The 25,133-nt window shown below is 41.3% G+C and overlaps 1 protein-coding gene across 3 annotated transcripts in view; it reads right to left on the reverse strand.

Annotated features, from left to right (window-relative positions):
• Positions 1 to 25,133, reverse strand: part of ARHGAP6 (Rho GTPase activating protein 6) — an 866,594-nt gene that overhangs the window by 361,183 nt on the left and 480,278 nt on the right. For all 3 annotated transcript variants that reach the window (XM_069204992.1, XM_069204993.1, XM_069204994.1), the window contains exon 3: positions 1,617 to 1,688. In XM_069204992.1, coding sequence (XP_069061093.1) covers positions 1,617 to 1,688 — 72 coding nt within the window. The remainder of the gene's footprint in view (positions 1 to 1,616; positions 1,689 to 25,133) is intronic.

Consider the following 25,133-nt stretch of genomic DNA (forward strand, 5'->3'; position numbering starts at 1 on the left):
GGGAAATCTAGAACTTTAGTTTCTAATGCTTGTTCCTTTATTTTATGCATTCCCCAGAGGGATGAATCTTCAGTTTTACCCCTTTATTAACTGGTGTAATAGCAACTCTGGCCATAGAATTGAAGAGCTCACCTTGTACTCACTCCCTTCATGTGACGTGCTGGCAGTAGCCTCTTCGTGCACTGTCAATATCTGCAGGTGTTGATGTACCTTAGCCTCTATCATATTGAATCTTTGGTCAGCAAGAATTGAGGAACAAAGTTGTGTGACTGAGGAGCTGACTTGATGTCGTAGACCTGTTGTTGTGGCCATTAAAGAGCGTAGAATGCCTCTGAACTCTGGGAGTTTAAGACTGAATCATAAGTATTTGAGTTTAGCCTCAAGCTGAGAGGCATTTTTCCCTGGATCTTTCTGGCAAAACTTGCCAATTCAGCAGTTTTGTATTCTTGCTGCAAGTTTTCATTTTTGAAGTTTTGAATACCATTGAAGGGTTGTTCATTGGTTATTATATATACTAACTAACCACATGCACTGCTTCAGAAAGTAGCCATGATGAGACAACCCTTTGTAGTGATTGTCTTAGACTGAAAACTTCTGTTACCTAAAAATCTCAGAGGGTGGAAAATCAGAATTTTCAATCATGAAAATGGGACGGATCTTTAGCTGCTAGGTGACTGCTCCCAGCAAACACTGGGTTTTTGATCAACTTATTTCACATCAATCACTACACTACCACATTTTGTAAGAATAGACCAAAGGTAAACCTCCTCTCTGTATGGTTTATCCCGGATCCTTTTTAGGTAGTTGTTCAACTTGCCCATGTAAATAACTACGTCTTGAGAAAGCCCGTGTCTCTCTCTCCAACATATAAATCTGATCATACTAACCTCTATTTTAAATTAGAGAATAGGGGTAGCACTGCACTCGTAGCAGGGCCCTGTATAGTGCATCTAGAAAGTGTATCTTTTCCACAGTCCCCATACTTCAGGAGTACCTTCTAATACAAAATTATTTAGCTCAGTGTTGCAATCTGCCAGACACCAGGCTGTGTGTGTGCTACCTGGCTGATGACTATTCCCCTCTCCCAATATGAAATCAGTCTCCAACGTAACCTCCTAGATCAAACAATCAGCCATTACAATCCCAACTAACTCTTTCACTCTTAAACCCAACACTGTGTACCCAACCCAAAGGCCCGTTTTGAAATTTCCAAAAAAAGCTCCACACACACACACACACACACACACACACTGCATTGTCAGCCTTGTTTCTTCATGTTGCTAGAACGTGGCCAACCATGGTTTCGGTCACCACCATCACTTTCAATACATAAGAATCCAAGTGCTTCTGTCAATGACATCGGGTTAAAATAGTCAGCATTCAAATTCACACATTTCATTTAACCACACCATGAAGCAATATGGCTGACATAGCATGTTAGCATCTTTAAAGTAACATTACAGTTTTGATACAAGATCTCTTTTTTTCTGCAACAAGTGTTATTCAAGCAGAAACGTGTTGAAAATATTTCATACAATAAAAATGTAAATTCAGCCTTTAAGCCAGCGCCACTTGCCCCATCCCCAGACCACAGCAGCTGAAACAGGCTGCATTACCTTTGTCTTTGTTTTTCTCCTTTCCCAGTGAGTCTAGTTTTTTTCTCAAAGACTTCTTCCTCTTTTGGCCATCTGCAAGCAAGGACATTACATAGCGTAAGTAAGCATTGTTTCTAGTTCAGTTCAAGCTCCTGCTCCATACTTGTTCAACAAAACAAGAATACAAAAGTATTAGAATATCTTTGTCAACAGGTATTCAAATGGCACAAGTGTGAACAACGAAAGGACGTTCCAAGTATATAAGGTACAACAATTTATCAAGAAGAAAACCTTCAACACATTGTACACTATTTTTCATTCCACAGGAGTGGAACTTTCACTGCTCACAGGCCTGTCTCTCCCTCACCTGAGGCTACTGGATCTCATCCCCATCCCTTCTCATTCGTACCACCCGCTCCTCATTCTTTCTCCTGCATGCTCTTCGTTATCCTCATGCAGTGTGCAGGCGCACAGAGAATTTACTTTGGCTTAGGGTCGAAGTGTATCACAAAATAATCACGCCAACCTCACGTGCTCATAAGTCTATCCCTCTGTCCCAGTAGATTCTCACTAGTGTTGCTGGGTACAGTTTATTTTTTTCAGTTTTTCCTCATCCTTGCAACAAAAAACTGTAAATACTGCCTTTAATAATCCCTTCTGCTTGTATGTCAATTGAAGCTTGTGTGCCAAAGGACCCTTCCTTATAGCCCTTACTTTATTTCTATTTAATATAAATTGAAGCAGTGCTATAGGATAGTCTAATTTTCAAGCCAACCTAAATTTGACAGCAAAACATAACCAGAACTGCACTAAAGGCACTGAAGTCTTGGATATTGACAGCCTTTTATTTCTTAAAACTGTATGGCCTACATTTTCCAGGTCATTTTTCCTCCATCCCCTAATGTTTTTGAGCTTGTTACACACATTTACTTAATCAAAAGCATTTGCAGAGCATGTATGCCAGTACTGTTTATGCTGCCCAGTCCCTTGTGCAAAGCTGGTTAGCAATTACAGAAATGCAAACCTTGTAAAACTGTCGGTGTCTTCGTTTCTAACATAGCACGCAAGCTCAAAAAGTAAAATTATAATATATCAAGTGATGAAAGAAAATACATTCATTTCAAAGTTACTGCAAATAGGCAATTTAATCGTGTTTTTAGAACATCACCTTCAAAGTTGTTTTTAGGGATTTCAGTCAAGCAGTAACAAGGTGACAGTCTTCTGAAGACTAACTGAGGCTACTTAGGATGTTGTGATTACCATATGCAGCTCCCAAAACCAATAAGGACAACTGCCCGCCCACAAGTGAATGTACCGTGTAGAGTTTAAGTAAAAATGTAAACTCATGTTACAGATGGAGCTGATCCATAACAGGGAAAGCGGATATAGGCACGTGGTTCGTTCGTAAAACAGTAGGGCGCAAACTTAAAATCACAAACTACGTTCTCAGAATGGCTTAATTGCGGAGAAGGGTTACAATTAGTAATTGTAATAAGGTTTATCTGCTCAAAGATGCTACACAGCGAAGTCTGAAGTCCCTGTCCAGCACTTAAAAATAAGAATTGCGTTTTAACGATGTTTGCTGGGGTAAAACAGTATAAAAGGCATCCGAGGAAATAGCAGTGCACTGATGTGTTTGCATGTCCTGCAGTAATAAACGCCAGGAGGAAGAAATGCATGATGCATGATGTTAAACGAGCCGCCTGCATAGTTTTAGTCCTCAAAAATTATGAGTCCAATCAAGCTATATATATGTTGGTACTAGGATCACCAACAGCCACACTGCTCTTAATTAATAGGTGCTGGGCCATATGTGCACAATTAATATGTTGCATTAAGCAGCTATTTTAGAATTTAATTTGCAGTGTGCGAATCACAAGACCTGAATGTGCAGGGCAAATTCAACATTCACCTTCTAGCTGCAAATTCATCAGAATATCAGAACTCAAATGAACTTATTTGCTGGCAGAAGAAATGTTTTGCGACAGCAATTACCTGATGCAGGGAAGCAGATGTTACTCATAGAAAAGCATTTGGGGACATGTAAGTGGGATCATCAAGCGTAAGGGGAGAGGGGGGAAATCTGATCATTAAAATAAAAAAATAAAAAATATGGATTCATGGTCTCTTGTGTGGGTCCCCAAATCGACCGTAAATTATTATTATTATTATTATTTTATTTTTTAAGAGACAACAAATAGGCACCGCACAGTGCAGAAATGGGCAGAGTCTTGGACACAGAGCACAATTTGCTGAGAGCTCAGGGGATTAGGTTACACAAAATGCCACACTCCGGAACCATCTGCTGCACATGCAGTGGGCGTTTGCGCACAAGGATTTTACTTTGGCCTACGGTCAACTTGTATCACATAAATAATCACTAAAAACGTGAAACAAAGTTGGCCTTCTCTACTCAAAAGAGGACAAACCGTTTGGTACACAGATTCTTCTACAAACGTTAGCTCAATAAAGATTAGGATACAAAACCTAAAAATCACCGCAATTGTGAGATATGCTAAAGAACCCATCCCACGTGTATTGCTGATGACCTCTCCATCTCAATAATGACATATTATCTAATCACATACATTATTTCACACACACAGCACATACAGCATTACAAGGTTAATGCTCTTTAGTCTGTGGGCCTTTCCTTAACCTGAATAGCAGTACAACTTTCAAACAAATAAATAAGAGTTCTTTTTTATTTGTTGTCATGTGTGAATACCTCAGACACCATTTCATTATTTTAGTTTCTGCTTTTTACAGTCTAAGTCATGCCCCACTAGATAAATAACTGGCAACTCTCCCAGATTTACCCAAAGGGTGGGAGGATTGGCAGCCTCCACTACCTCTCTCCTGCGTAGCCGAAGGGCTGGCATGGAGGGTTTGTACCCTTAAAAACAGAAACCTAATAATTACCAGGCATGATCACACCTGCATGAATGTAGGTTTTCTTTACTGACATTTTCCTAATTGTACAGCAAACTTGTCAACAGAGAGCTGGCAATAGCATTTATATGCAACAATTTCAGAGATTAGTTTAAAAAAAAAAAAAAAAAAAAAAAAAAACAGAGGAGTTAATTGCTGAACCAAGCAAAAAGAAAAAGAAAAACAGTAATTTCACTTCACTTTGCACCAAATCCCTTACTATCCAACAGTTTTTGGATTTAACCTAAATCAACCTCTGTGGTAGGCTGATATCCTCTTGACACATTTTTGTTTTGATAAATGGAAATATACGTGAGACACAGAAATGGATTCTCTATCGGGGGGAGCAGAAGGGAACGCACCCTTAGAGGTTGAAGCTCGGTTAAGTTCTCAGTGTTGGAGTGTTGCAGCAGGAAACGTGGAACTCCCCGGAGCTGGGCAGTGCTGGCAGGCAATTATGCTGATCACAGGAGCCCATGTGCTGGGTCTGGACCATGTAGCCATTATATGAGAACAGGGGTTCTGAGGTGGAAGTCCCAGTTGTAGCATCCCTGTCAGCAGATTAGTCTTGTTGGCCACCAATGGCAACTCAAGGTCCAGGACCTCAGCCGCCCTCCTCACCACCATAGAGTAAGAAGCTCCCTCCTCTATAGGCATGGTAGGGGTAGAAAACATGACAGTATCTGGAGAAGTATCCAATCTGCTGGCTTCACCCTAGTCTATATGCCAGTCCATAGGTTGGTCTTCATGGAGCTGGTATGCTAAAGAGTCCAGTAACAATCCCCCCTGCATCCCCAAAACTTAACCCATAAGAAAAGGGCTCAGGATCTGACCTAGGAGGCAAGGCCCCTGTCTGAATCCACGTCGTACAATGCCCATCTGGCTCAGTGTCAAGAGTCAGGGACTACAATGGGGATGGCACCCCCATGGCTGTCGGGTTTGGCACGACCAACACCTGTCTGGAACCAGGAATGGATACTTTGGTACCCCTTGGTTCCAAGGACGAAGCCGCAGGCACAGAGCCTGAAGGGGCCCCTTCTAACTATGGGGCAGAAAGGTGCTCCAGCGGTATTGTACTGCTCACAAATGAGGTGCATGGCCTCATAAAAAGTTTTGAGTTGGGCAGGGGTCGCTTCAGCTCCCAGAAACCTGGGAAAACTTGGAGTCAGCCAAAGCACAGGCTCTGCAGAGGGAGACCTAGAAAGTTGACACTCCTTCGTCTCGTTGGCCGACGGATGAGAAGCAGAAAAAACTTCGATTTCTTCTTGTTTCTCAACTTACCTGATGGCCCCAAGGGCTGGGAGTGGGACGACAATGATGGACCTACCCCACCGAAGGCAATTACGGGAAATTCCTCTCAAATGAGATCTCAACTTGAGCGAAGGCGAGTGTCGGGCCACCATCAGCTTTAGGGGCTACTCTCTCAAAGCCTTGGGATGCATGGCCTGACACTCTGAGCACAACTTCCGGTCATGGTTGCGCTCTAGGGACCAAACAAAACACAAGGTGCTGATGGCCCAGTGACAAGATCTACAGAGCTTGAAGCCTGTTTTTCCTGGATGACATCCTCGATACACCAGGAGTAGAATACAAGAAAAAATCTTTGACAAAGTAAAAAAAAAAAAAAGTGAGTCACCTAATTACTGCGGGGTAGCTCTCTTCGGATCAGCATTTGCTGGCGTGTAAAGAAAAGAACGGACGCCAGCGGACCGAAGTGGCACCTACATAGGAACTGCAATATCATATCCGACGCGAATGAGGCAGAGCCGATCGATACCACCTCACACCACGCAGGTGGTTCTGCTAAGGAAAATCTCCGGATCTAGTCTGACAGCTGGGGAAAACTCAGAGGTAAGGAGCCTGCAACTAGAGGTCTAACAGATAAGGCAGCCAACCCCACACTATGTAGGGCTTTGGTTGTGCGTTCCCCCACCATGCACAGTTTTTTCATAAAATTCTTTACTGCAAAAATTACGTTGATATTATTAATGATGTTATCAAAGATGTCATGAATGTTATAATTTGTGGGGTAATTAGCAGTGCATGGTGAAGGTACGAGTTATAGCTACCTTAGGTCAAGAGTTATAGTTACTTGAGATAACTAACCATAACAGGTGAATTTCAATGGTTTCATACATTTAAAATAAGAGCCTAACTATAACATCCATGTAACCATTTTTTTAAAGTGAATTTCTATGTTTTTTTTAATTCTATTTCCTTACAGTAATGCCCCTGTGACCTGTGTTTTTTTTCAGTGAATTTCTATGTTTTTTTAACAAAGTAATTTTTATTACTATATGTTAATCCAACCACCGCCACCATGCACAGCCTTTGGCAGTGCATGCTGGGGTTGGCTGTGTCCAACTTCCTATAACCACCCAACACCATGATGCACACAAAGGCTGTGCTCGGTGGGGGTTGGCCGTGGGGCCTGGCCTGCGGTCAAACTCTGCAGCCAAACCCCCTAACCACCCAACCCCACTCTGCGCACAGCCAAAGGCCATGCAAAGTGGTAGTTAGCTGCAACCTGTCTCTCTGGGTGGGAGAGGGTGTATCTGGGTGTGAGAGTGGCTGTGAGAGTGGCTGTGAGAGTGTCTGCCTCGGTGTGAGAATGGGTGCATCAGTGTCTCAGTGAGTCTGTGAGTGGATGCACTTTATTTTCGAAAGCCCCTGGGAGGTTGTTTACAAAACAAGCATGGGAGTCCGCACTTGTTTTTTTTAAAACATTTCGGCGGAGCCAGAAAAGAAAAAAGCTTTAAGCCCTGGGGGTCCCTCTGAGACCTCAACACAAGAGCTAAGGTAAAGGATCAGGGTGTTCCTACCCTGACCCCTTTTCTTATTTTTTACATTTTTGTTTGGGACTCAGTTGAAGCAGAATCACAACATAGCTGCCAACACCTCCTTGTTTAAGTGTTGGCAGCCAAACAGATCTAAGCACGCGTTCAGGAGAGTACCCGGAGCCTTTGTGGCCCTTTATATATATGAATTTGGATTTTCTTACATTTTTCAAAAACTACTGAACGGATAACAAAAATAACCAAAAGGGGCTTTTTGGACCAAGAGCTAACTTTCTTCCAAATTTGGTGTAATTCCATCCAGTGGTTTGGGCTGTAGACCTGTTCAAAATCCCTCTGGGAATTAACATTGGAAGCACATCTTTTTTTAAGCCATGCCGTTTTTCACGGTCCCTGCTTGACGGATCACCCCTTAACTTTCCAGACCACAGCCAACGTGTCTGTCTAATTTTTTTGGAATTTTATTTTAGGATTCGTCAAGCGGTGCCAAAGATCAAGGCAAATCAAAATTGCCTTTTCTACAGACACTAGGTCCTAACTATAACAAACCACCACATATATATATATATATATATATAAATAAATAAATATATATATATATATATATATTTATTTTTTTTCCCCACTGAAAATCCAAATGTTAGAAGGATGTTATAGTTAGGGTCAGATTATCTGCGCACAAAACTGGGGAAATTCAACAGATATCTCAAGAAACTAACTAATGCCCTATGGTAACTATGACTCGCACACCCACCATGCACAGTTTTATTCACTGATTTTATTACAAATCTTGCAGTTATTTAATGACTCATAGGTACCCAACCCTGTGCCACTCACAGCCTTAGTCTGTGTGCTGCGGGGTTGGCTGTAGGGCCTAGCTTGCAGGCAGCTCCATTAATGGCTCTAGGAGGGGGGCGATGCTGCCCAGCACCTTTGTTTTTGCAGGGTCTGCCTTGGGGAGGTGGTGGTCACCAGGAGCCCCCCTCCCATTTTTCTAACTCGGGCTACCCCCATGGAGGTGGTCATCCCCGGGGCTGTAATAGACCCAGGAGAGGGGTCTATGTGGCTCTGCTCCCCTGTATTTCTTTGATCTTGCCCCAGGGAGGTGGTGCTTCTTGGGGCTGTAAAGAGCCTGGGTTGGTTGGCATATGCCCCCCTCTCCTCTTCATTTAACGCTGGCCTGGCCCTGGAGCTAGTATCAGTCTGGGGAGGGTGGTGCATGCGCCCCCTCCTCAAAATCAACAACTATATATGTTCCCAGGTCCCCAACATCAGGTCTACGAGGACAAGTTATTCTAACCCTGCTCCCTTCTCTCTCTTTTTTTTTTTTTTTTTTTTACTTTTTTGGGGGACTAAGCTGAGTCAGAGTTTCATAATGGCTGCCAATACTTCCTGGTTGAAGTGATGGCAGCAAATCAGCTCTCAGCATGAGATCAATCAAATCCACAGAGGATCAGCGCCTTTAGATATCTCTATTTCTTTTTCCTTTAACATTTCAAAAACTATTGAATGGATTTGCACCATATCACAAAGTAATCGTTCTGGCCCAAGCTCTAGCTTTCTGCCAGATGTGGTGTAATTTCAGCAGTTTGGCTGTAGTTGTGTTCCAAATCCCTATGGGAAACTGCATGGGGAAAACACGTTTTGGGACCACACCCTTTTTCTTGGCCCCACTTTATGAATCACCCCCAAAACTTTCAAGACAGCAACTTAAGTAATTAACTTAAGATTTTTGAAAATGTCATTAAGATTGGCGAAACGGTGACCAAGTTAATGGTGAAAAAAATGGGGAAAAAAATGGGGGAAAAAAAAAAAAAACCTCTAAAAAAGCCCTAACAGTAATACGAGGGGAAACTACACTGGTGCCACTAATAAAAACCAAACAAAATGAAACCAAACAAAAAACGTGCACAATGAGATTAATATCTATTTCTACCTCTAAATTACATGGGCACTAAAATACTGGCAAAAGCTTTGACAAGTAGACTTCTACTGCTCCTCCCACATATGGTCCTCCTGGCTTTATCCCAGGCACATCAACTACCCTAAATAAAACTTTTTTTTCCAATACACGTAGGTCACACATGATCACACTGGCATGGGATTGGGGCAACCCTGACTCAGGTGGAGAATTTTATTATTACTGTATGATCAAGGAGGGCTATCTGCCCCCAACTTCAAGTTATAGTACTACTGCATGCAAGCACAATATGCATGCCACTGGGAACACCATCCACCAAACGTGGCCCATCTAGCAGTAGAACAGGACACTACATATCCTACCCCATTACGCATGCTGGTTGGACAGATTCCTCATGGAAGCCAGGTTGAAATTAACAGTAGCTAGCCCACAATTGGCATGGGATAGAATCAGAAAATGTGCCTAATTTCCTATCCTGAATTCTCCAGAACAGTCGCACCTATTCAGCCTGCTCACTTCAGAAATTTTATCTCTTTATTAAATAAGGAACTGGGAAGCAACCACACACAATAAAAGGACTTGTTCCCAGAGGGAACGTTTTTTCTTTGTTTTACAATATACTACCTTTTATGATGAGGTGGAAGTCACTGCCATGACAAGCGCACTTAATTTCAACTAAGGACACTGTGCAGCACTAGATTTCCTTCTAGAACCAAAGCTGTGCAAGGCGTGGTCTCTTATCATGACACTTCCCTCAACAGAAACACAGCCCAGCCTTACGAAGTAATACAATCTGAAGCCACTTTTGCAAAGCTGCATGCCAAAAAACAGACAGGAATTCAGCCTAGGGCCATCTTCTAGGACAGTGGTTCCCAACGTTTTGACTTCTGTGGACACCCCACTTTATTCCTACTGGAACCCGGGACCCCCACTGAATCATTATTGGAATCCGAGGACCCCCCACTGAGTCAATACTAAAAGTTGGGGCCCTAATCTGTTAATATTATTTAATTTTCTAAGCAGTTGCGGACCCCCTGAGGAGGCTTCGTGGACCCCCAGGGGTCCTCGGACCACAGGTTGGGAACCACTGTTCTAGGATAAAGGAGTGGACATATTATTGCAACTAGACTGCAGTGCAGTCCCTCCAATGGTAAATTGAGACTCATTTTTCGATTTTTTCCATCATACTTACAGCACCCGCCAAAAAAACAGTTAATTCAACCTGTCATTTATCATCTACTGCATTTGATATCAAACCCTGGATGCTTACTTTTTACTTCAGATATGGATGCCCCAAAATTGTAGACTGCTGGTGCTAATTGTCTGTATTTATTTTCAAGATGATTGAAACTGTCATATCACCATCCCCCCGAAGCGGCCTTGGGGTATATGGAGCAGATACACCCATTGGTCAGACATTTTACATATATTGCGCTTCTGCTGACGAAAAGAAAGGTAGCATCTCTGGGGACAGAATAAAACAACCACTACAACAGATTGCCTAGCAGACCTTATATATTGTAATGACCAACTGAGTGTGTATTACTCTGCCCTAACACCAAGCAGCAGGCCTATACGTATATGGCAACCATTGCAGACCTACTTAGTGTCAATGTGGCTTTACCCACATAAAGAGTATATGTAGACATGGGTCATGTAATCAGTGACATAAAAAAGGGAATCAGACTAGGTAGCCAGCTGAGGACTGTGAAACCTACACAAAGCAACTAAACCCATATAGAAGCCCTTGCCTTTGGAAATTCTTTCTAAACTTTGGGATATTTAACTCCTAGTTAAGATTCTTTGGCTCTGAAATAGCCTGACAAGAAGATTTTTACATGACTAACGCTAGCTATGACAACTGTAGTATTACCTAGCAACTGTGTGGTGTTCAAAAAGATTGTACTGACTATAATGCCAGTATTTTTCTTCCTACTGTGAGTCTTAAAATAAATAAAACCAATGTTTGTGTAATCACTTGAATTACAGAGTCCAATCTGCCTCAAAGATTGAAACACACATAACGTTTTTTCGTTGCAAGACTTCCCTTAACCAAGAATAGAAAGGAAACTTGTGGTTAACATATGCTACTACTACTCTACGGTGATAGGCTACAGTCATGTAGAAGTGAGGCACGCAAGATCACTACAAAGTGCACATCCACGCAACCCTCCGGAACAGGAAGGGGATGCAGCAGACACCTCGGACGTAACAGAAAGGAAGGAAGGAAGGAAAAGAGGGCTGAAATTTGACCTCGATCGGAGATTCTATTCATTTATCATCAAAACTGAAACTATTTAAGTATTATTCTATTTTAGTACATGCTGTGTGGACCAGTCTGATTTGTTACAGTGCAAACGGCAATGCAGATAATATGTTCTTGTATGAGTAACTGCATTTTAATAAGTCTGTCTTATCACTAAAGTTAAAGGATATAATGTTCAATGGAAAGTGTTAAAAGCGTTTAAAAACGTTCAATGCAATTTGTTAAAATAGTTTAATATATGTGAGAAAAGTAGACAATGCGTAGAACTTTATATGACTACACACCACTACATCATGCTTTTCTTGCCACATAAATTGAAAATGAAAAGTTAAACAATTGACATAAGCAAGCCAATTCAAAATGCCACAGCCGCCAAGAGTGTGAGTGTGAAGGAGAGGCACAAAAGGAAGAAGAAGTTCGCTCGCAGTCAAACGTATCAGCAAGCGTGCAATTATCCATGTAACAGGGTCGATGGCTGAGACAGTAACAAAACTTCCCCAAGGAGAGACAAACAAAGCATTTATCAATAACAAAGGATTTTTTAAATGCAAGCCCATGAACGAGTGATATTGATGGGCATTCAGTGGGCGTGGTAAAAACCCACAGATGGATTGCAACACATCAGAGCACCTGCACGCTCGACATAAAAATGGGGCATTATTTTAGTGGAAACTAAACACTCTAAGGACGAGGGAGGACATAAATGACCTCAAACCTTTGCTGGAGTGACAGAAGCTGCCTTAGTTAGTTGCAAATCACATAATATCAATGTTGACAGCAGAGACTCTCATGCGGGAGGATCTTTCACCCTGTGAATTTTTAAAGAAATTTTGGGGGAGGCGACAGGAGTCATTAGTCAGTGACAATATGAAGTCATATGCCATCTGAAACTTCAAACACATATAGGTGTACAGGTCATACACAGATTTGTGAAGACAATTCTCTGCTGTACAAAGGATGCAGTTAAAACTAAGTATAATCAACATGCACTACTTGTGCATGAAAAGCCACAAAGGACAGACTATTTTCAATTGGTCGTGAGTGATTACAATGCTGGTTCAGGGAGCATAAACCAATCAGTAATTCAAACAACAATTGTTAATAAAAAGGCAACACATGCAGGATTCTTAATCATTCTACTTTCGGAGTAACACAGTCTAGGTTTTAGAGCCAATTGATGTTGATTGAGCCATCCTCTTAATCTACAGCCGGCAGACCTAGCAGTTTACAGCACACATAACATTCACACAATCAGAGTCTCAAATTAAACCACCAGGTGACAAAGACATACATTAAATAAATGAGTGAGGAAACGGAACTCCTAAAGTCTGAGGGGTTGAGACATAAAAGAGCAAATGTAGCCTCGTTATACATAATGAAATTAACAAGAGCACTGGAAAATACTTCATTGAACATGTGGACACCGAAAAATGATTCTACACACACTTTGTGAAAGACAATACATTATTCTAGAAGAATGAGAGTCAGTAAAAACATTAAAATACATACATTTAAGACAAATCAGATTTTGGGGTTGCAAGATGGGACGAAGTTGTGACTGCACCACCTCAAGTATCGGGAGGGCAAAACATAACAGATGTTAATTAAAAAGGAATGGGTCAGAACTATTATTACCAATAGGGCATTGATGTTCATCTTTTATCATTAAATATGCTGTCCATTTATATATATTAGCTTTTAACTAAACCTGGGTGCACAAGCTTACTTTAGCATTATTTTTATTTTTATTTTTTACACAAGATAGAATCAAGTTTTTGGTGTACAGTTTGGTGAAAATGAAACTACATACAATTGAGTTCACTTTAAAAAAAAAACAAGGGGTCGAAAAGAACATGCAATTTAAAATGATGACCATATCATTTTAATATGATTTAATCTTGCCAAAAATTAGCAAGGGTAATTTCTTTACAGAATTCTAAATCTTGAATGGCATATTTTAGAAACATTAAATGACCACTAAATGTACTGTAATGGCCCTGTGAAAATTGTATGCATGTAGTTACAATGTAAAACCTACCAATCCTAATCCTTTTAAAAGAGATTGGCACTTTAGTTGTAGTTCATACAGCTTGTTTTTTCCTTTTTGCTTTTTTAGCGAGCTAAATCTGTGAAATTACCATTTCATGCAAACAGAGTGCCTGGTGATTTGCCATAGAAAAAAAATATTTAGATGACCATCCTACATCAGTGTCATCCTTAAGTGAAACATATTTATTGCTATTTGTCGAAGTATTCTTCCCAAAAGCCTGTAGAAACGGTTGCATGAGAGAAATGGCACAATCTTTCAATTTCCCTCTGATGATGCTCAGGCCCATATTCGTTCATCTTTTCTTCCAACAGACCTTTTTAGGAGTCTAGGCGGGTAAAGGTGAGTTAAAATCAACACTTCAAATCAATTAACAGAGTAACCCATTTCGCCACACATTAAATACCGGAGACGGAAAGTAATGTTTAAAAGTTTATTACAAACTAAGGGTCAAACTTATGTAAATGAATATCAAAAACATGCTATACTAGTACAAATTCACAAATGAGGTTAAATCATACAAGCATAAGGCATACAAAAATGTCAGTTGCAGCAATACAAAAGATAAGGAACAATAACTGGTAAACATTATATAAATTGTGGTCCTCTTGTTTAATCATTGGATACGCTGAATCAATCTAAGTACCTAAACTAAAGGAAATCCTAACTAAGTCTGGGGGAAATAAAGTAAAGTGTAAGCAATGCAGAAACCTGAGAAGATGTTCTAATATAGAGAAGTGTTGGTTAGCATAAAGTAACAAAAATGAATAAAAAGTAGAGGTCTGTACCCCTCCCAGTCTCAAGGGGATATACTCTGGTCAGAGGCTACAGCGAATCTGCTCTTGTCCATGTGAATACCAATTAAACCTACCAAACCTTGGAGAAGTCTATGTCATAAGCACCTGTAGTTTTTCATCTTGCTTGCACAGCTGAAGTTGGCAGCTCCAATCAAGTCCGCCCCCCACCAGCCTAAGATCAGGGGGACCTTGAGCGCCTCTAGGAGCATGGTCCACAAACAGGTTTCTAGGTTCATTATTGCTCCTTGCCAGAGTATCCTCCCGTACCTCACTATCTCAGACATACAATATGCCTTTCATTAACAATAGACTCAAGCAGATACACCTGCAAATAAAGAATATTGCAACAAGAGCAAAACTCCATGCTTAAAGTTAGATACATGAGATCAACATTTCAGGCCCTTTGGTTATGCTAACTTACTATGACAATTCAATACACAATCAAAGTACATAATTATAAGTGCATCTTAAAACTATAAGCAAAACAAGAATTATAACTGTGATATGACTATGTACATTACACCACAATATAACAAGAATGCACAAGCACAAATGTGCACATGTACTAAAACTGGACATGTTAAATTCAGACATTATCACATATATATATATATATATATATATATATACACACACACACACACACACATTAATACTGTTCTACTGTGGTTGCACCTTCAGTAATATGATCTAGATGCACCACTTTACATTGGTAACATTAAGGCACACAATATATGTATTTTCAATTACATGATAATGTCACTTCTGTAACACATGATTGTGCAACCAAAATTATGCGTTCTCACCTTCATACCTGATATGTCTTATAAAGACTATTCACTCAAATGTTAGTATGTTATGGAATGCACCCCGTTATCAATCCATTTCAAAGTATGCAAAATGCATTGAGTACGGTCTGCCATGAAATTCCAATCTGTGCAGATTTTATTGCCGTTGGGTTTACTTTGAAACAATTTAGATTGAAAAAAATAATGGCATGTAAATATCTCAAAGGCATCTGATTCTTCTAGTGACTGTTGGAATCATGGTACTATATTAGACAAACATTTAAGGAAAGAACAGCAGCAAGAGATTTGAGATATGTGTATGAGTGTGTCTTGGTATTCAAGTAAGAACTTCTGTCGTTTTTGTAAGGTGCTAGTAAAGCGTTACCATGTCAGGATGCCACATTAGTGCACGAAATAACAGCTTTCCAAGTGTAATTCCATAGACAATAAAAGAAATTCGCTCAGCATATCAAAAGCAACCTTGAGTATTTAGAGGACTGGGTAACCCATAAAAGTCAGATACATGCTCATTGCGGACATATGCAGTGATCACTTGGGCATATATTTGAAACCTGGCAAGGCCGTCTTCACATTTGATGGTTCTACAGCAATAAAAAATGAGTCTCACTAAAATGAGAAACTATAACACATTTACAGGGCTTAGAAATTAAAGTGCAGAATGAAACCTTACACACAAACTAGTTGTTTTGCATGCTTCCCGATACAACCAACTAATTTATGCAAAAATGATAACACAGAGTTGGTAATATTGCCCAGTATTAATTTATATTGATGTTTACTCTCAAACTGAGAGCATTATGATAGTGTGTTAAGAGTAGCTGGTTCCCACCAGTCTTAAAACTCGGATCTGTAGAAAGTTGACAATCACAAATTTAAGGATTTGCTTTGAGGCGTCAATTTTGCAGACTCTTACTCAGAGTTCCCAAAAGCCACAATTGGTAAGAAATTAAACAATGCCATCACACCTATGATTTACAGTACGTGGACTATGGAGAGTTCACCAAATTTACAGAGAGTTGGTTAAAGATCTGAATGAGCATTCTAATTTATCAAACAGATACCTAAAACATGTCAAATGCAAAAAGAACAGATGATTGACGGAATACAGAGCAAATCAAACATTCACCCCCAGTCACAAAGATCTAGATTTAATCCATAGTTTATTCAAGACTGATTTGCATATGGCTGGGTCCAAACTGGAATGGCATGGGCAGCAAAAAACCAATGGATTTAGGCCCAGATCTCTGTACTGGGGGTGAATGTTTGACATTGTTCAGCATTCCGTCCATCACTTGTTCTTTTTGCATTTGTCGCCCTAAGTGGGAAGGGTATGCCCAGACGTGGGTCCCGTGCTTCCCATGCCACTGGATTCAAGCTAGCCTGGCTGATGAGGGGTGAAACCCCGAAACCGGCCCCTGGATGCTTGTTTCCAGTCCAGGAAAGATCTGACCTGGCCTGGCAGTTCGGGCTGGACTGTTCCCATGGGGAACAGGGCCAAGACTGATTTAAATATGGCTGGGTCCAAACTGGAATGGCATGGGCAGCAAAAAAACGATGGATTTTCGGCCCAGATCTCTGTACTGGGGGTGAATGTTTGACATTGTTCAGCATTCCATCCATCACCTTTTCTTTTTGCACCTAAAACATGTCAACAGTCCTTATAGTGACTACAACTGAAATTATTAATAATTTTAGCACTTTTAAAACACTAATTATATCTGCCCAGTATGGCAAAAGGCAGAGCGAGAGCAATGAATTACCGATCAACATTAAAATGGGGTGTGGGAGTTGAGTCAAACCCCTAGAGGTCATCCCTGCATCCAAGACCTGCAAAAAAAAACTAAGCAGTCCTACAGGATAAAAAAAAAATAACTACACAACATAGTTGGCTCACCCCTATGTTTCGGAAACCCTCTGCCAACTCGATAACCAGCTGATCACATGGCGAAATTTCTCCTATATGAGTCAATACCATTCACAGGAAGGCAACACACTAAACATTTTATTAATTTTTTATTTTTTTTCATTATTAGAATAAAGATTCTAATTTTTTCTTTCATTTTCCACAATCCCTTACTCATGGGTGTCAATTCACCAAAAGGCCAGGAGTTGCGGAAGGGACATCACACGCCATATGACATTTACTTTCACTTCCACACATGCTTACGCATACACACCCGCATTCACACACACACATGCTGTCTCCCACACAAACACACATACCTGCAAGCACGCACACAACGTCCATTTAAAAGCATTTTTCGCGTAGCTCAGCTGAGAGGGAGAATCATATTCCAGCTTATTGTCCTCTATGTTTTAATTGCACCAAAGGTGAATAATATAACATTATTCACTATTAGTGTAAATAAAAATTGACAGAAAACAAGGAACGTGGAGCCCCAACAGACGACTCTAAGGACCATGGCCTTATGTTCCTGGCTGTGATTTTGCCACCTCTGAGGCCAGGGGTCGCAAAGGCAATGCCTGGGGTCGCAGCTGCGACCTCTGGCGATCCCTAAATGACGTCCATCCTTATTGAGACTGTATTCTTGTCTTAAAATCTTGATTGCCAAAAATGCTCAAAAGACAACTGAACATGCACTGGCAAAGCTAGAAGTGCTGGTGTTGTAGAGCTCTGTGTTTGCTGCATATTTTTTTTTTACTGCAAGCATTAAGCAGTTTACACCTAAGTTTCACAACCAAAGGTTTGCAATGGAATGGAAATCAGTGTAAAAAAAAAAAAAACATAGCAGATAGTTTAATATAGCAGTACGCATGCTTCCCGGAAGGAAGGTGTACTCAGAATAGGCAAAGAAACTCTTAGTTTTTGATGCACAACAAATGAAAATCTGATTCGTATTTGCGTAAAGAAAACGCAGTATTGTCTTGGAATTCCTGTAATGCGCAGAATAAGGATCATTAAACACATTAAAGTGGCAAAGAAAAAAGCATTTGTGAATTAAAATATTGTCCCACCAGCTATGGCACAGAAGTGCACTTCTTTTCAGGCACATGCTCACAAGTGATCGGACAAAATGATGTCACTCAAGACAGCCAATAGCTAAAGTTTGCCCATATATGTCCTGGTGGGCGGAAGCAAAATGAAAAGAACAGTTGGACAGATCATTTGATTAAGAGGCTGACCCAGTGCTCTTCTAAGGAAGTATGTACGTGTATGTTTTTATTTGATTTCTTTCTTTTGAGGTTGGCAATATGTTGAAAGCGGTCTCTTGGGAAGTGCAAAAACAAACTTCTTGACTTCAGTTGGAAAACGCATTTAAAATACATTAGTGTCACAAGCACTTGGTGTGGAGATCTGTGTGTAATCAGATGGCTGCAAGATCAATTCTTGCATGCGGAACTAAATGTCTTTTCGTACATTCATTGGCAGCTGTTAATATCACGAAGGTCCCCTACACTCATTTAATCATCTATGAATGCGTTGAAATCATCCTTGATTTTTCAAGATTTGAACCTGTAACCTGCAAACTACAAAAGCATCTTTGAAGCAAATGAATTAACTTGCAGACATAGCATAAAAGGACAGTCACAAAAAACGTGGACGGACATATTGATCATACTTCACCCTTCTCCGCACCCATAAAGGGAACAGCCTCTTTGTAATTCTAAATTAGCGGTTATTTCTAAATTATTTCTATGAATCCATAACCCCTACTGCACAGAACAAGAAATAATTAAAGGTTGAATTGTCCATGGCTACACTTGCATGCGTGACTCCTAGGTTACAAACTGTTCTCTGAAGGGAGGCACATTTACCCACTGATCTATCTTGCTTGCTTTGGAACTTAAGATAGATACACAACTCTGCTTCAGGATCTCAAAACACTTTGTAATCTTAGAGAACTAGCAACACGTGGCAGTAGTTTACACGGTTCTCTGCGAGAAATGCCTTAGCAGGGGAGCAATCGTTCACGGAGTGAAATCCGTGACCAGCAGGGCATAAACAAATCTAGACAGTAGTCTTAAAAATTCACTGAGCTATTTTACTACCAAAAATGGCAAAACAAGGAAGAGATAGAAGCGTGTGACTACGTCCCCAACCTACGTACCTACCTTTTAGAAGCACCGGTGTAATGGAAAATGTGGAGATGTGCAGATAAGCAAGTGTGTAAAAAGCCTGTTTGTGACATAACACATGATTTGGTGTAGCTGTATTAACCCCTTCGCTGCCAGGCCTTTTCCCCTCCTGTGCCAAGCCTTTTTTTGGCTATTTGGGGCAGTTCGCGCTTAGGCCCTCATAACATTTTGTTCACATAAACTACCCACGCCAAATTTGTGTCCTTTTTTTTTCCAACATCCTAGGGATTCTAGAGGTACCCAGACTTTGTGGATTCCCCTGTAGGAGACCAAGAAATTAGCCAAAATTCAGTGAACATTTTGTTTTTTAAAAACAAAAAATGGGAAAAAAGGGCTGCAGAAGGCGGCTCGTGTTTTTTTCCCCTGAAAATGGCATAAACAAAGGGTTTGTGGTGGCAATAGCACCATCTTCCCAGCTTTCAGGAACAGGCAGACTTGAATTAGAAAACCCAATTTTTCAATGCAATTTTGACATTTTACTGGGACATACCCCATTTGTACTATTTTTTGTGCTTTCAGCCTCCTTCCAGTTAGTGACCGAAATGAGTGAGAAACCAATGCTGGATCCCAGACAGCTAAACATTTCTGAAAAGTAGACAAACATCTAAATTCAGCAAAGGGTCATTTGTATATATCCTACAAGTGTTTCCTACAGAAAATAACAGCTGATATAAAAATATATTGAAATTGTGGTGAAAAACCAGCCATTTTTCTCCACGTTTTACTCCGTATCTTTTTTTCTTTGATATCAGATTTTTTAAAGCAATATACCGTTACATCCGCTGGACTCTTCTGGTTGCGGGGATATATAGGGCTTGTAGGTTCATCAAGAACCCTAGGTACCCGGAGCCAATAAATGAGCTGCACCTTACAATGGGTTTTTATTCTATACCGGGTATACAGCAATTCATTTGCTGAAATATAAAAAGTGAAAATTTAGATATTAAGAAAACCTTTGGATTTCCAAAATGGCCACAAAATAAGGTGTTGAGAAGCAGTGGTTACTTGCACATCTCTGAATTCCGGGGTGCCCATACTAGCATGTGAATTACAGGGCATTTCTCAAATAGATGTCTTTTTTACACACTGTCTTACATTTGGAAGGAAAAAATGTAGCGAAACACAAGGGGCAATAACACTTGTTTTGCTATTCTGTGTTCCCCCATGTCTCCTGATAAAAATGGTACCTCACTTGCATGGATAGGCCTAGCACCAGCGACAGGAAAAGCCCCAAAACACAACGTGGACACATCACATTTTCACAAAGAAAACAGAGATGTTTTTTGCAAAGTGCCTAGCTGTGGATTTTGGCCTCTAGCTCAGCCGGCACCTAGGGAAACCTAGCAAACCTGCTATGTTTTGTAAACTAGACACCTAGTGGAATCCAACATGGGGTGACATGTGGGGCTCTGACCAGGTTGTGTTACCCAGAATCCTTTCAAACCTCACAATTAGGCCAAAAAACACTTTTCCTTCTCATTTCGGTAACAGAAAGTTCTGGAATCAGAGAGGAGCCACAAATTTCCTTCCACCCAGCGTTCCCCCAAGTCTCCCGATAAAAATGGTACCTCACTTTTGTGGGTGGGCCTACTGCCCGCGAAATGAAATGCCCCAAAACATTATCTGGACACATCAAAATTATCAAATACAAAACTACCTGTTTTTGCGGGGGCACCTGCGTTTTTGGCCCTGGGCTCAGCAGCCTTCTAGGGAAACCTACCAAACCCAGACATTTCTGAAAACTAGACATCCGAGGGAGTCCAGTGAGGTGTGACTTGCGTGGATCCCCGAATGTTTTCTTACCCAGAATCCTCAGCAAACCTCAAATTTAGCTTAAAAAAAAAAAAAAAAAAAAAAAAAAAAAAAAAGAAATTCCCACATTTCTGTGTGGGATCACCAAACTGGGACACATTTCATACCACCCAATGTTCCCCTCAGTCTCCCGGTAAAAATTATACCTCATTTGTGTAGGTGGGACAAGTGCTTGTGAAAGGGAAGAGCCAAAAACATGTCGATATTGAGGGGGAAAAAAGGGGGTCCAAAAGGGCAGTTTGCAAAAAAACATTTTTAGGCTGACAAGTGCAGCAGACTTTTTATCGGTATAGATAAGACAATGCTGGTTGGTAGGAATTTTGTGGATTCCTGCAGATTCTGGAAGGTTCCATCACAAAAATGTGGGAAAAATGGGATTTCCAGCAAAGTTGGAGGTTTGCAGGGGATTGTGGGTACAAAAATGGTGCAGGGTGCATGTGAAACACACCACCCTGGAATCACCCAGATGTTTAATTTTCAGATGTGTCTAGGTCTTGTGGATTTTTCTACATGGCAGCGTCCCAAAGACCATAAAGTGCAGCCCTCACCATTCCAAGTGGGACGATTTTGAGAGTAAGCCAAGCTCTCATGGCCCAAATGTAAAACTAAACCCCAAAATAATCAAATGTCTTCTTGCTTGCTGTGGGATAAGATGTTTTAGAGTGCGGGGGAGATCTGAAAGACCTTTACTCCCTTCAGTTGAGGTGGGGGCATAACCAGGCCCATACTGGTTGGTAGCCACCACCCCGATATTTTTCGTTTTTTTTTAAATTCCCTGGCCTCTAGTAGACTTTCTGCCCCCGGGGTGTGGATCAGGGGTAATTGCCGCTTCTGCCCACTGGTGGGCAGAACAACTTTGGCCCCATTTATTTTATTTTTTTAAAACAAAACTTCCCTGGCCTCTGGTGGGCTTTCTGCCCCCCCATGGGGGCAGATGGGCCTTCCAAAAATAGGCCCATCTGCCCCCAGTGGAGGGCAGATATGGCCAACAGTAATGTGCCCCCCATGGGGAGCGACCCTTACCCAAGGTGCTGCTGCCCTAAAGAAAACACGCATACACACACACCAATCCCTGGTGCCTAAGAGGTTTCTGCCCCCATTGGGGCAGATTGGCCTAACAAAAATTGGCCGATCTGCCCGAAATGGTCTAAATACAATTTTCCCCCCAGGGAGAGACCCTTGAATAAGGGGTCGCTCCCCACCTCTAAAAAACTAAACAAAAAAAAAAAATGTTTACCCCTGGTGCCTAGAGGTTTCTGCCACACCTGGGGGCAGATCGGCCTAAAATAAATTTGCCCACCCTCCCCCAGGGAGCGACCCTTGCCTAAGGCGTCGCACCCCACCTCTAAAAAACAAAACAAAAACAAAAAAACATTTTTTTATCCCTTGAGCCTAGAGGCTTCGGCCTAGTAATGGCCTAAAATAAATTTTCCCCCTGATCCCCCCCCACGGGGAGCGACTTTGCCCAGGGGGGCTGTCGGGGTGGAAGGGAAAGGGCTTCCCTTTCCATCCCTGCCTTGGGGGTGGTTGTGGGCTCTGTGCCCCGGACGTAATGGTTACGTCCCGGGCACACGAGCACTGTGCAGCAGGACGTAACCATTACATCCACAGCACAGAAGGGGTTAATGTGAGCAGACTGAAAAGCTAAGCCATGTATTCCTCACAGGCAATCTACTCCGGTACAGCCCATTTAAAGTCAGGAAGAGGTCGAATTGCTAAGACATTTCCATGGTTTAATATTATATGCACAACAATAGCACTTTTATCATTCTTTTAAAGACAATAGAATACTGGGGCACCTATGAGATGCAAAACATTTCTGCATGTCAAGAAATTTCAGTTTTTACACTGCCACAATCAATGGGTTGTTTATTCACTTCAGAAGGGTGAATAGCAGTCTTGTACATGCCAAACTTTCTATATGTGACCTAAATTTTTCAAACGGATCTTTGTAGCACAAAGTATTTCTGCAGAGTCAAAGGCCCTCTTCCATTGCATGTGTTTAACACGATTTTGCTCAACCATCTCCAGTTTTGCTTTCCTGTCCCTTCAAGTCTTTCTTACCCTGTTAGACATTCTTCTCAAAGCTATGTGTAGAACTGCATTTTTCCATTTCATCCCAGTGTGCTCTGTTATTTCTAGCCAATACAGCATGTGAATTGGCTATCCTCCAGTGATTTGCAGTGTGCGAGGCCCCCCTTTTCCCAGCTGCATCTATTTCCTGCTTTCCTTATCAGGAGGGGCATCTCCCATGGACTGGCTGTTGGCCCTTTTTCTCACTGCACCAACTACAATGGAATCCAGAGGTAGTTGAGTTCTTATAAACACAGAGTCTGATGGTGCTGGTTTATATTTCTTATCCACTCTAGGAGTGATAATCCCAGCTTTAACAGGCTCTTGAAAGATATCAGAAGCATGTCTGAGCATCCCTAGGATCATAGGAAGACATTCATATTGCTTATGTGTTGATGATAGTGTATCAAACAGAAAATCCTGCTCTGTGTGTTCAGTGTGCATTTGTACATTATGGTATGCTGCAGCTCTAGCCACTACTTGATTATAAGCTGTAGTGTCCTTTGGTGGTGAGGCTCTGGCAGGATATAACTGAGGGTCATTCGGTAATATGGAATCAGAGTCATATCTGTCCCGTGGATCTATGTCCTGTTGATCATCACTAAAATTATCCCCATGTGGTGAAACTGAGCATGTTTGTGGTGATAATTGTGCCTCATATGTGGGTGATGGTGGTGAAGGTGGCCTGGAAGGAGGAACAGGAGAATGTGGTAGAGAATACGGTTTCTGTGTTGAAGCCTCTCCCTGTTGTTTGTGCTTGGAGGGGACATTGGAGGGGAGGCCTTCTGAATAAGTATTTTCCTTTGTTTGGCGTCCATCACCTTTAGAATAGGTTGAATGTCTATGAACTCCTGGGTAGAAGTAGTTTCTTTACTACCCCTAGCTTTTGACTCCGAAATCTTTTGTTTTGGTTAAACCGAAAGTGTCGGCTCTAAAGGTAGGGTAATCCTTTTCGGCTCCAAAGATGGTGCTGATCTTTCCGGCTCCAAAGTACTCTTTTTGGATTTTCTGCTTGACTCCAAAATTGGTGCAGGAGTCCGTTTGGTCGAAGCAGGGTGCACTTTAGTCTTAAATCTCGGTACCGAACCCAAAGGTTGGCCATCCAGACTTTATTTTTGAATCGGTCAATGACCTAAAAGCAATGGAGGATCGACGACCAGTGCTGGAGTCTTTTTAGTAATTTTTGTGTGGTGTGATGGGGCAGTTGTACTCACGGTACTGCGCCGAAGGCACGTAGTGGCTGTTGTCATCTGAATGTTCTTCGGATTTGGAGTCTTGGACAGAAAAAACTGCCCTGTGTGAACCTCCTCTTGGGTATGTTCTTCACTGAAGATGTCCGGTGTGTCTTCTGTTGGTTTCAACTCCATCTCAAGATGAAAATCTCTACAGTCACAAAGAGTCTTCTTAGATCGAAAAGATCTACAGGCATTGCAATAGTCTCCTTGATGGTCTGGAGATAGACAAAGATTGCATGCTGAGTGCTGATCGGTGTACAGAACTTTCATGTGACACAGAGGACAGAATCCAAACAGAGTTTGTTCCATCAGACTCACATGGAAGCAGGTCCTTAAAGGGCGTTGCCCTTGTAAGGGCGAGAAAAAAAAAGACCCAGACTGTCTAAATCGGACCAAGTATAGTTGGAAACACGATTGAAAACAATACCAATGATATTACAGAAAGATTATAATACATCTTGAATTTTCAAATAGAGATTCACCAGTTCAAGAGAGACACGTCCGAACCTGATGGCAGAAAGAAAGCAATCTAACAAAGGACTCGAGGCCCTTGCGCACTATCACTGAGAGGGGGAGTCACTCGATCTTGTGACTCGAAAAAGCTTCTTTGAAGCTAAACAACTTGTAACACTCCAAGCCCAACACTAAATGGTGGACTCTGCAAATCATGTGTATCTACAGCTACACATGCCATCAAACATAATGTTATTTCCACTTATATATGTATCCATGTATTCATAAATAGGTCAGACAT

Source organism: Pleurodeles waltl, chromosome 8, assembly GCF_031143425.1.
Source record: "Pleurodeles waltl isolate 20211129_DDA chromosome 8, aPleWal1.hap1.20221129, whole genome shotgun sequence".
Taxonomy (NCBI): domain Eukaryota; kingdom Metazoa; phylum Chordata; class Amphibia; order Caudata; family Salamandridae; genus Pleurodeles; species Pleurodeles waltl.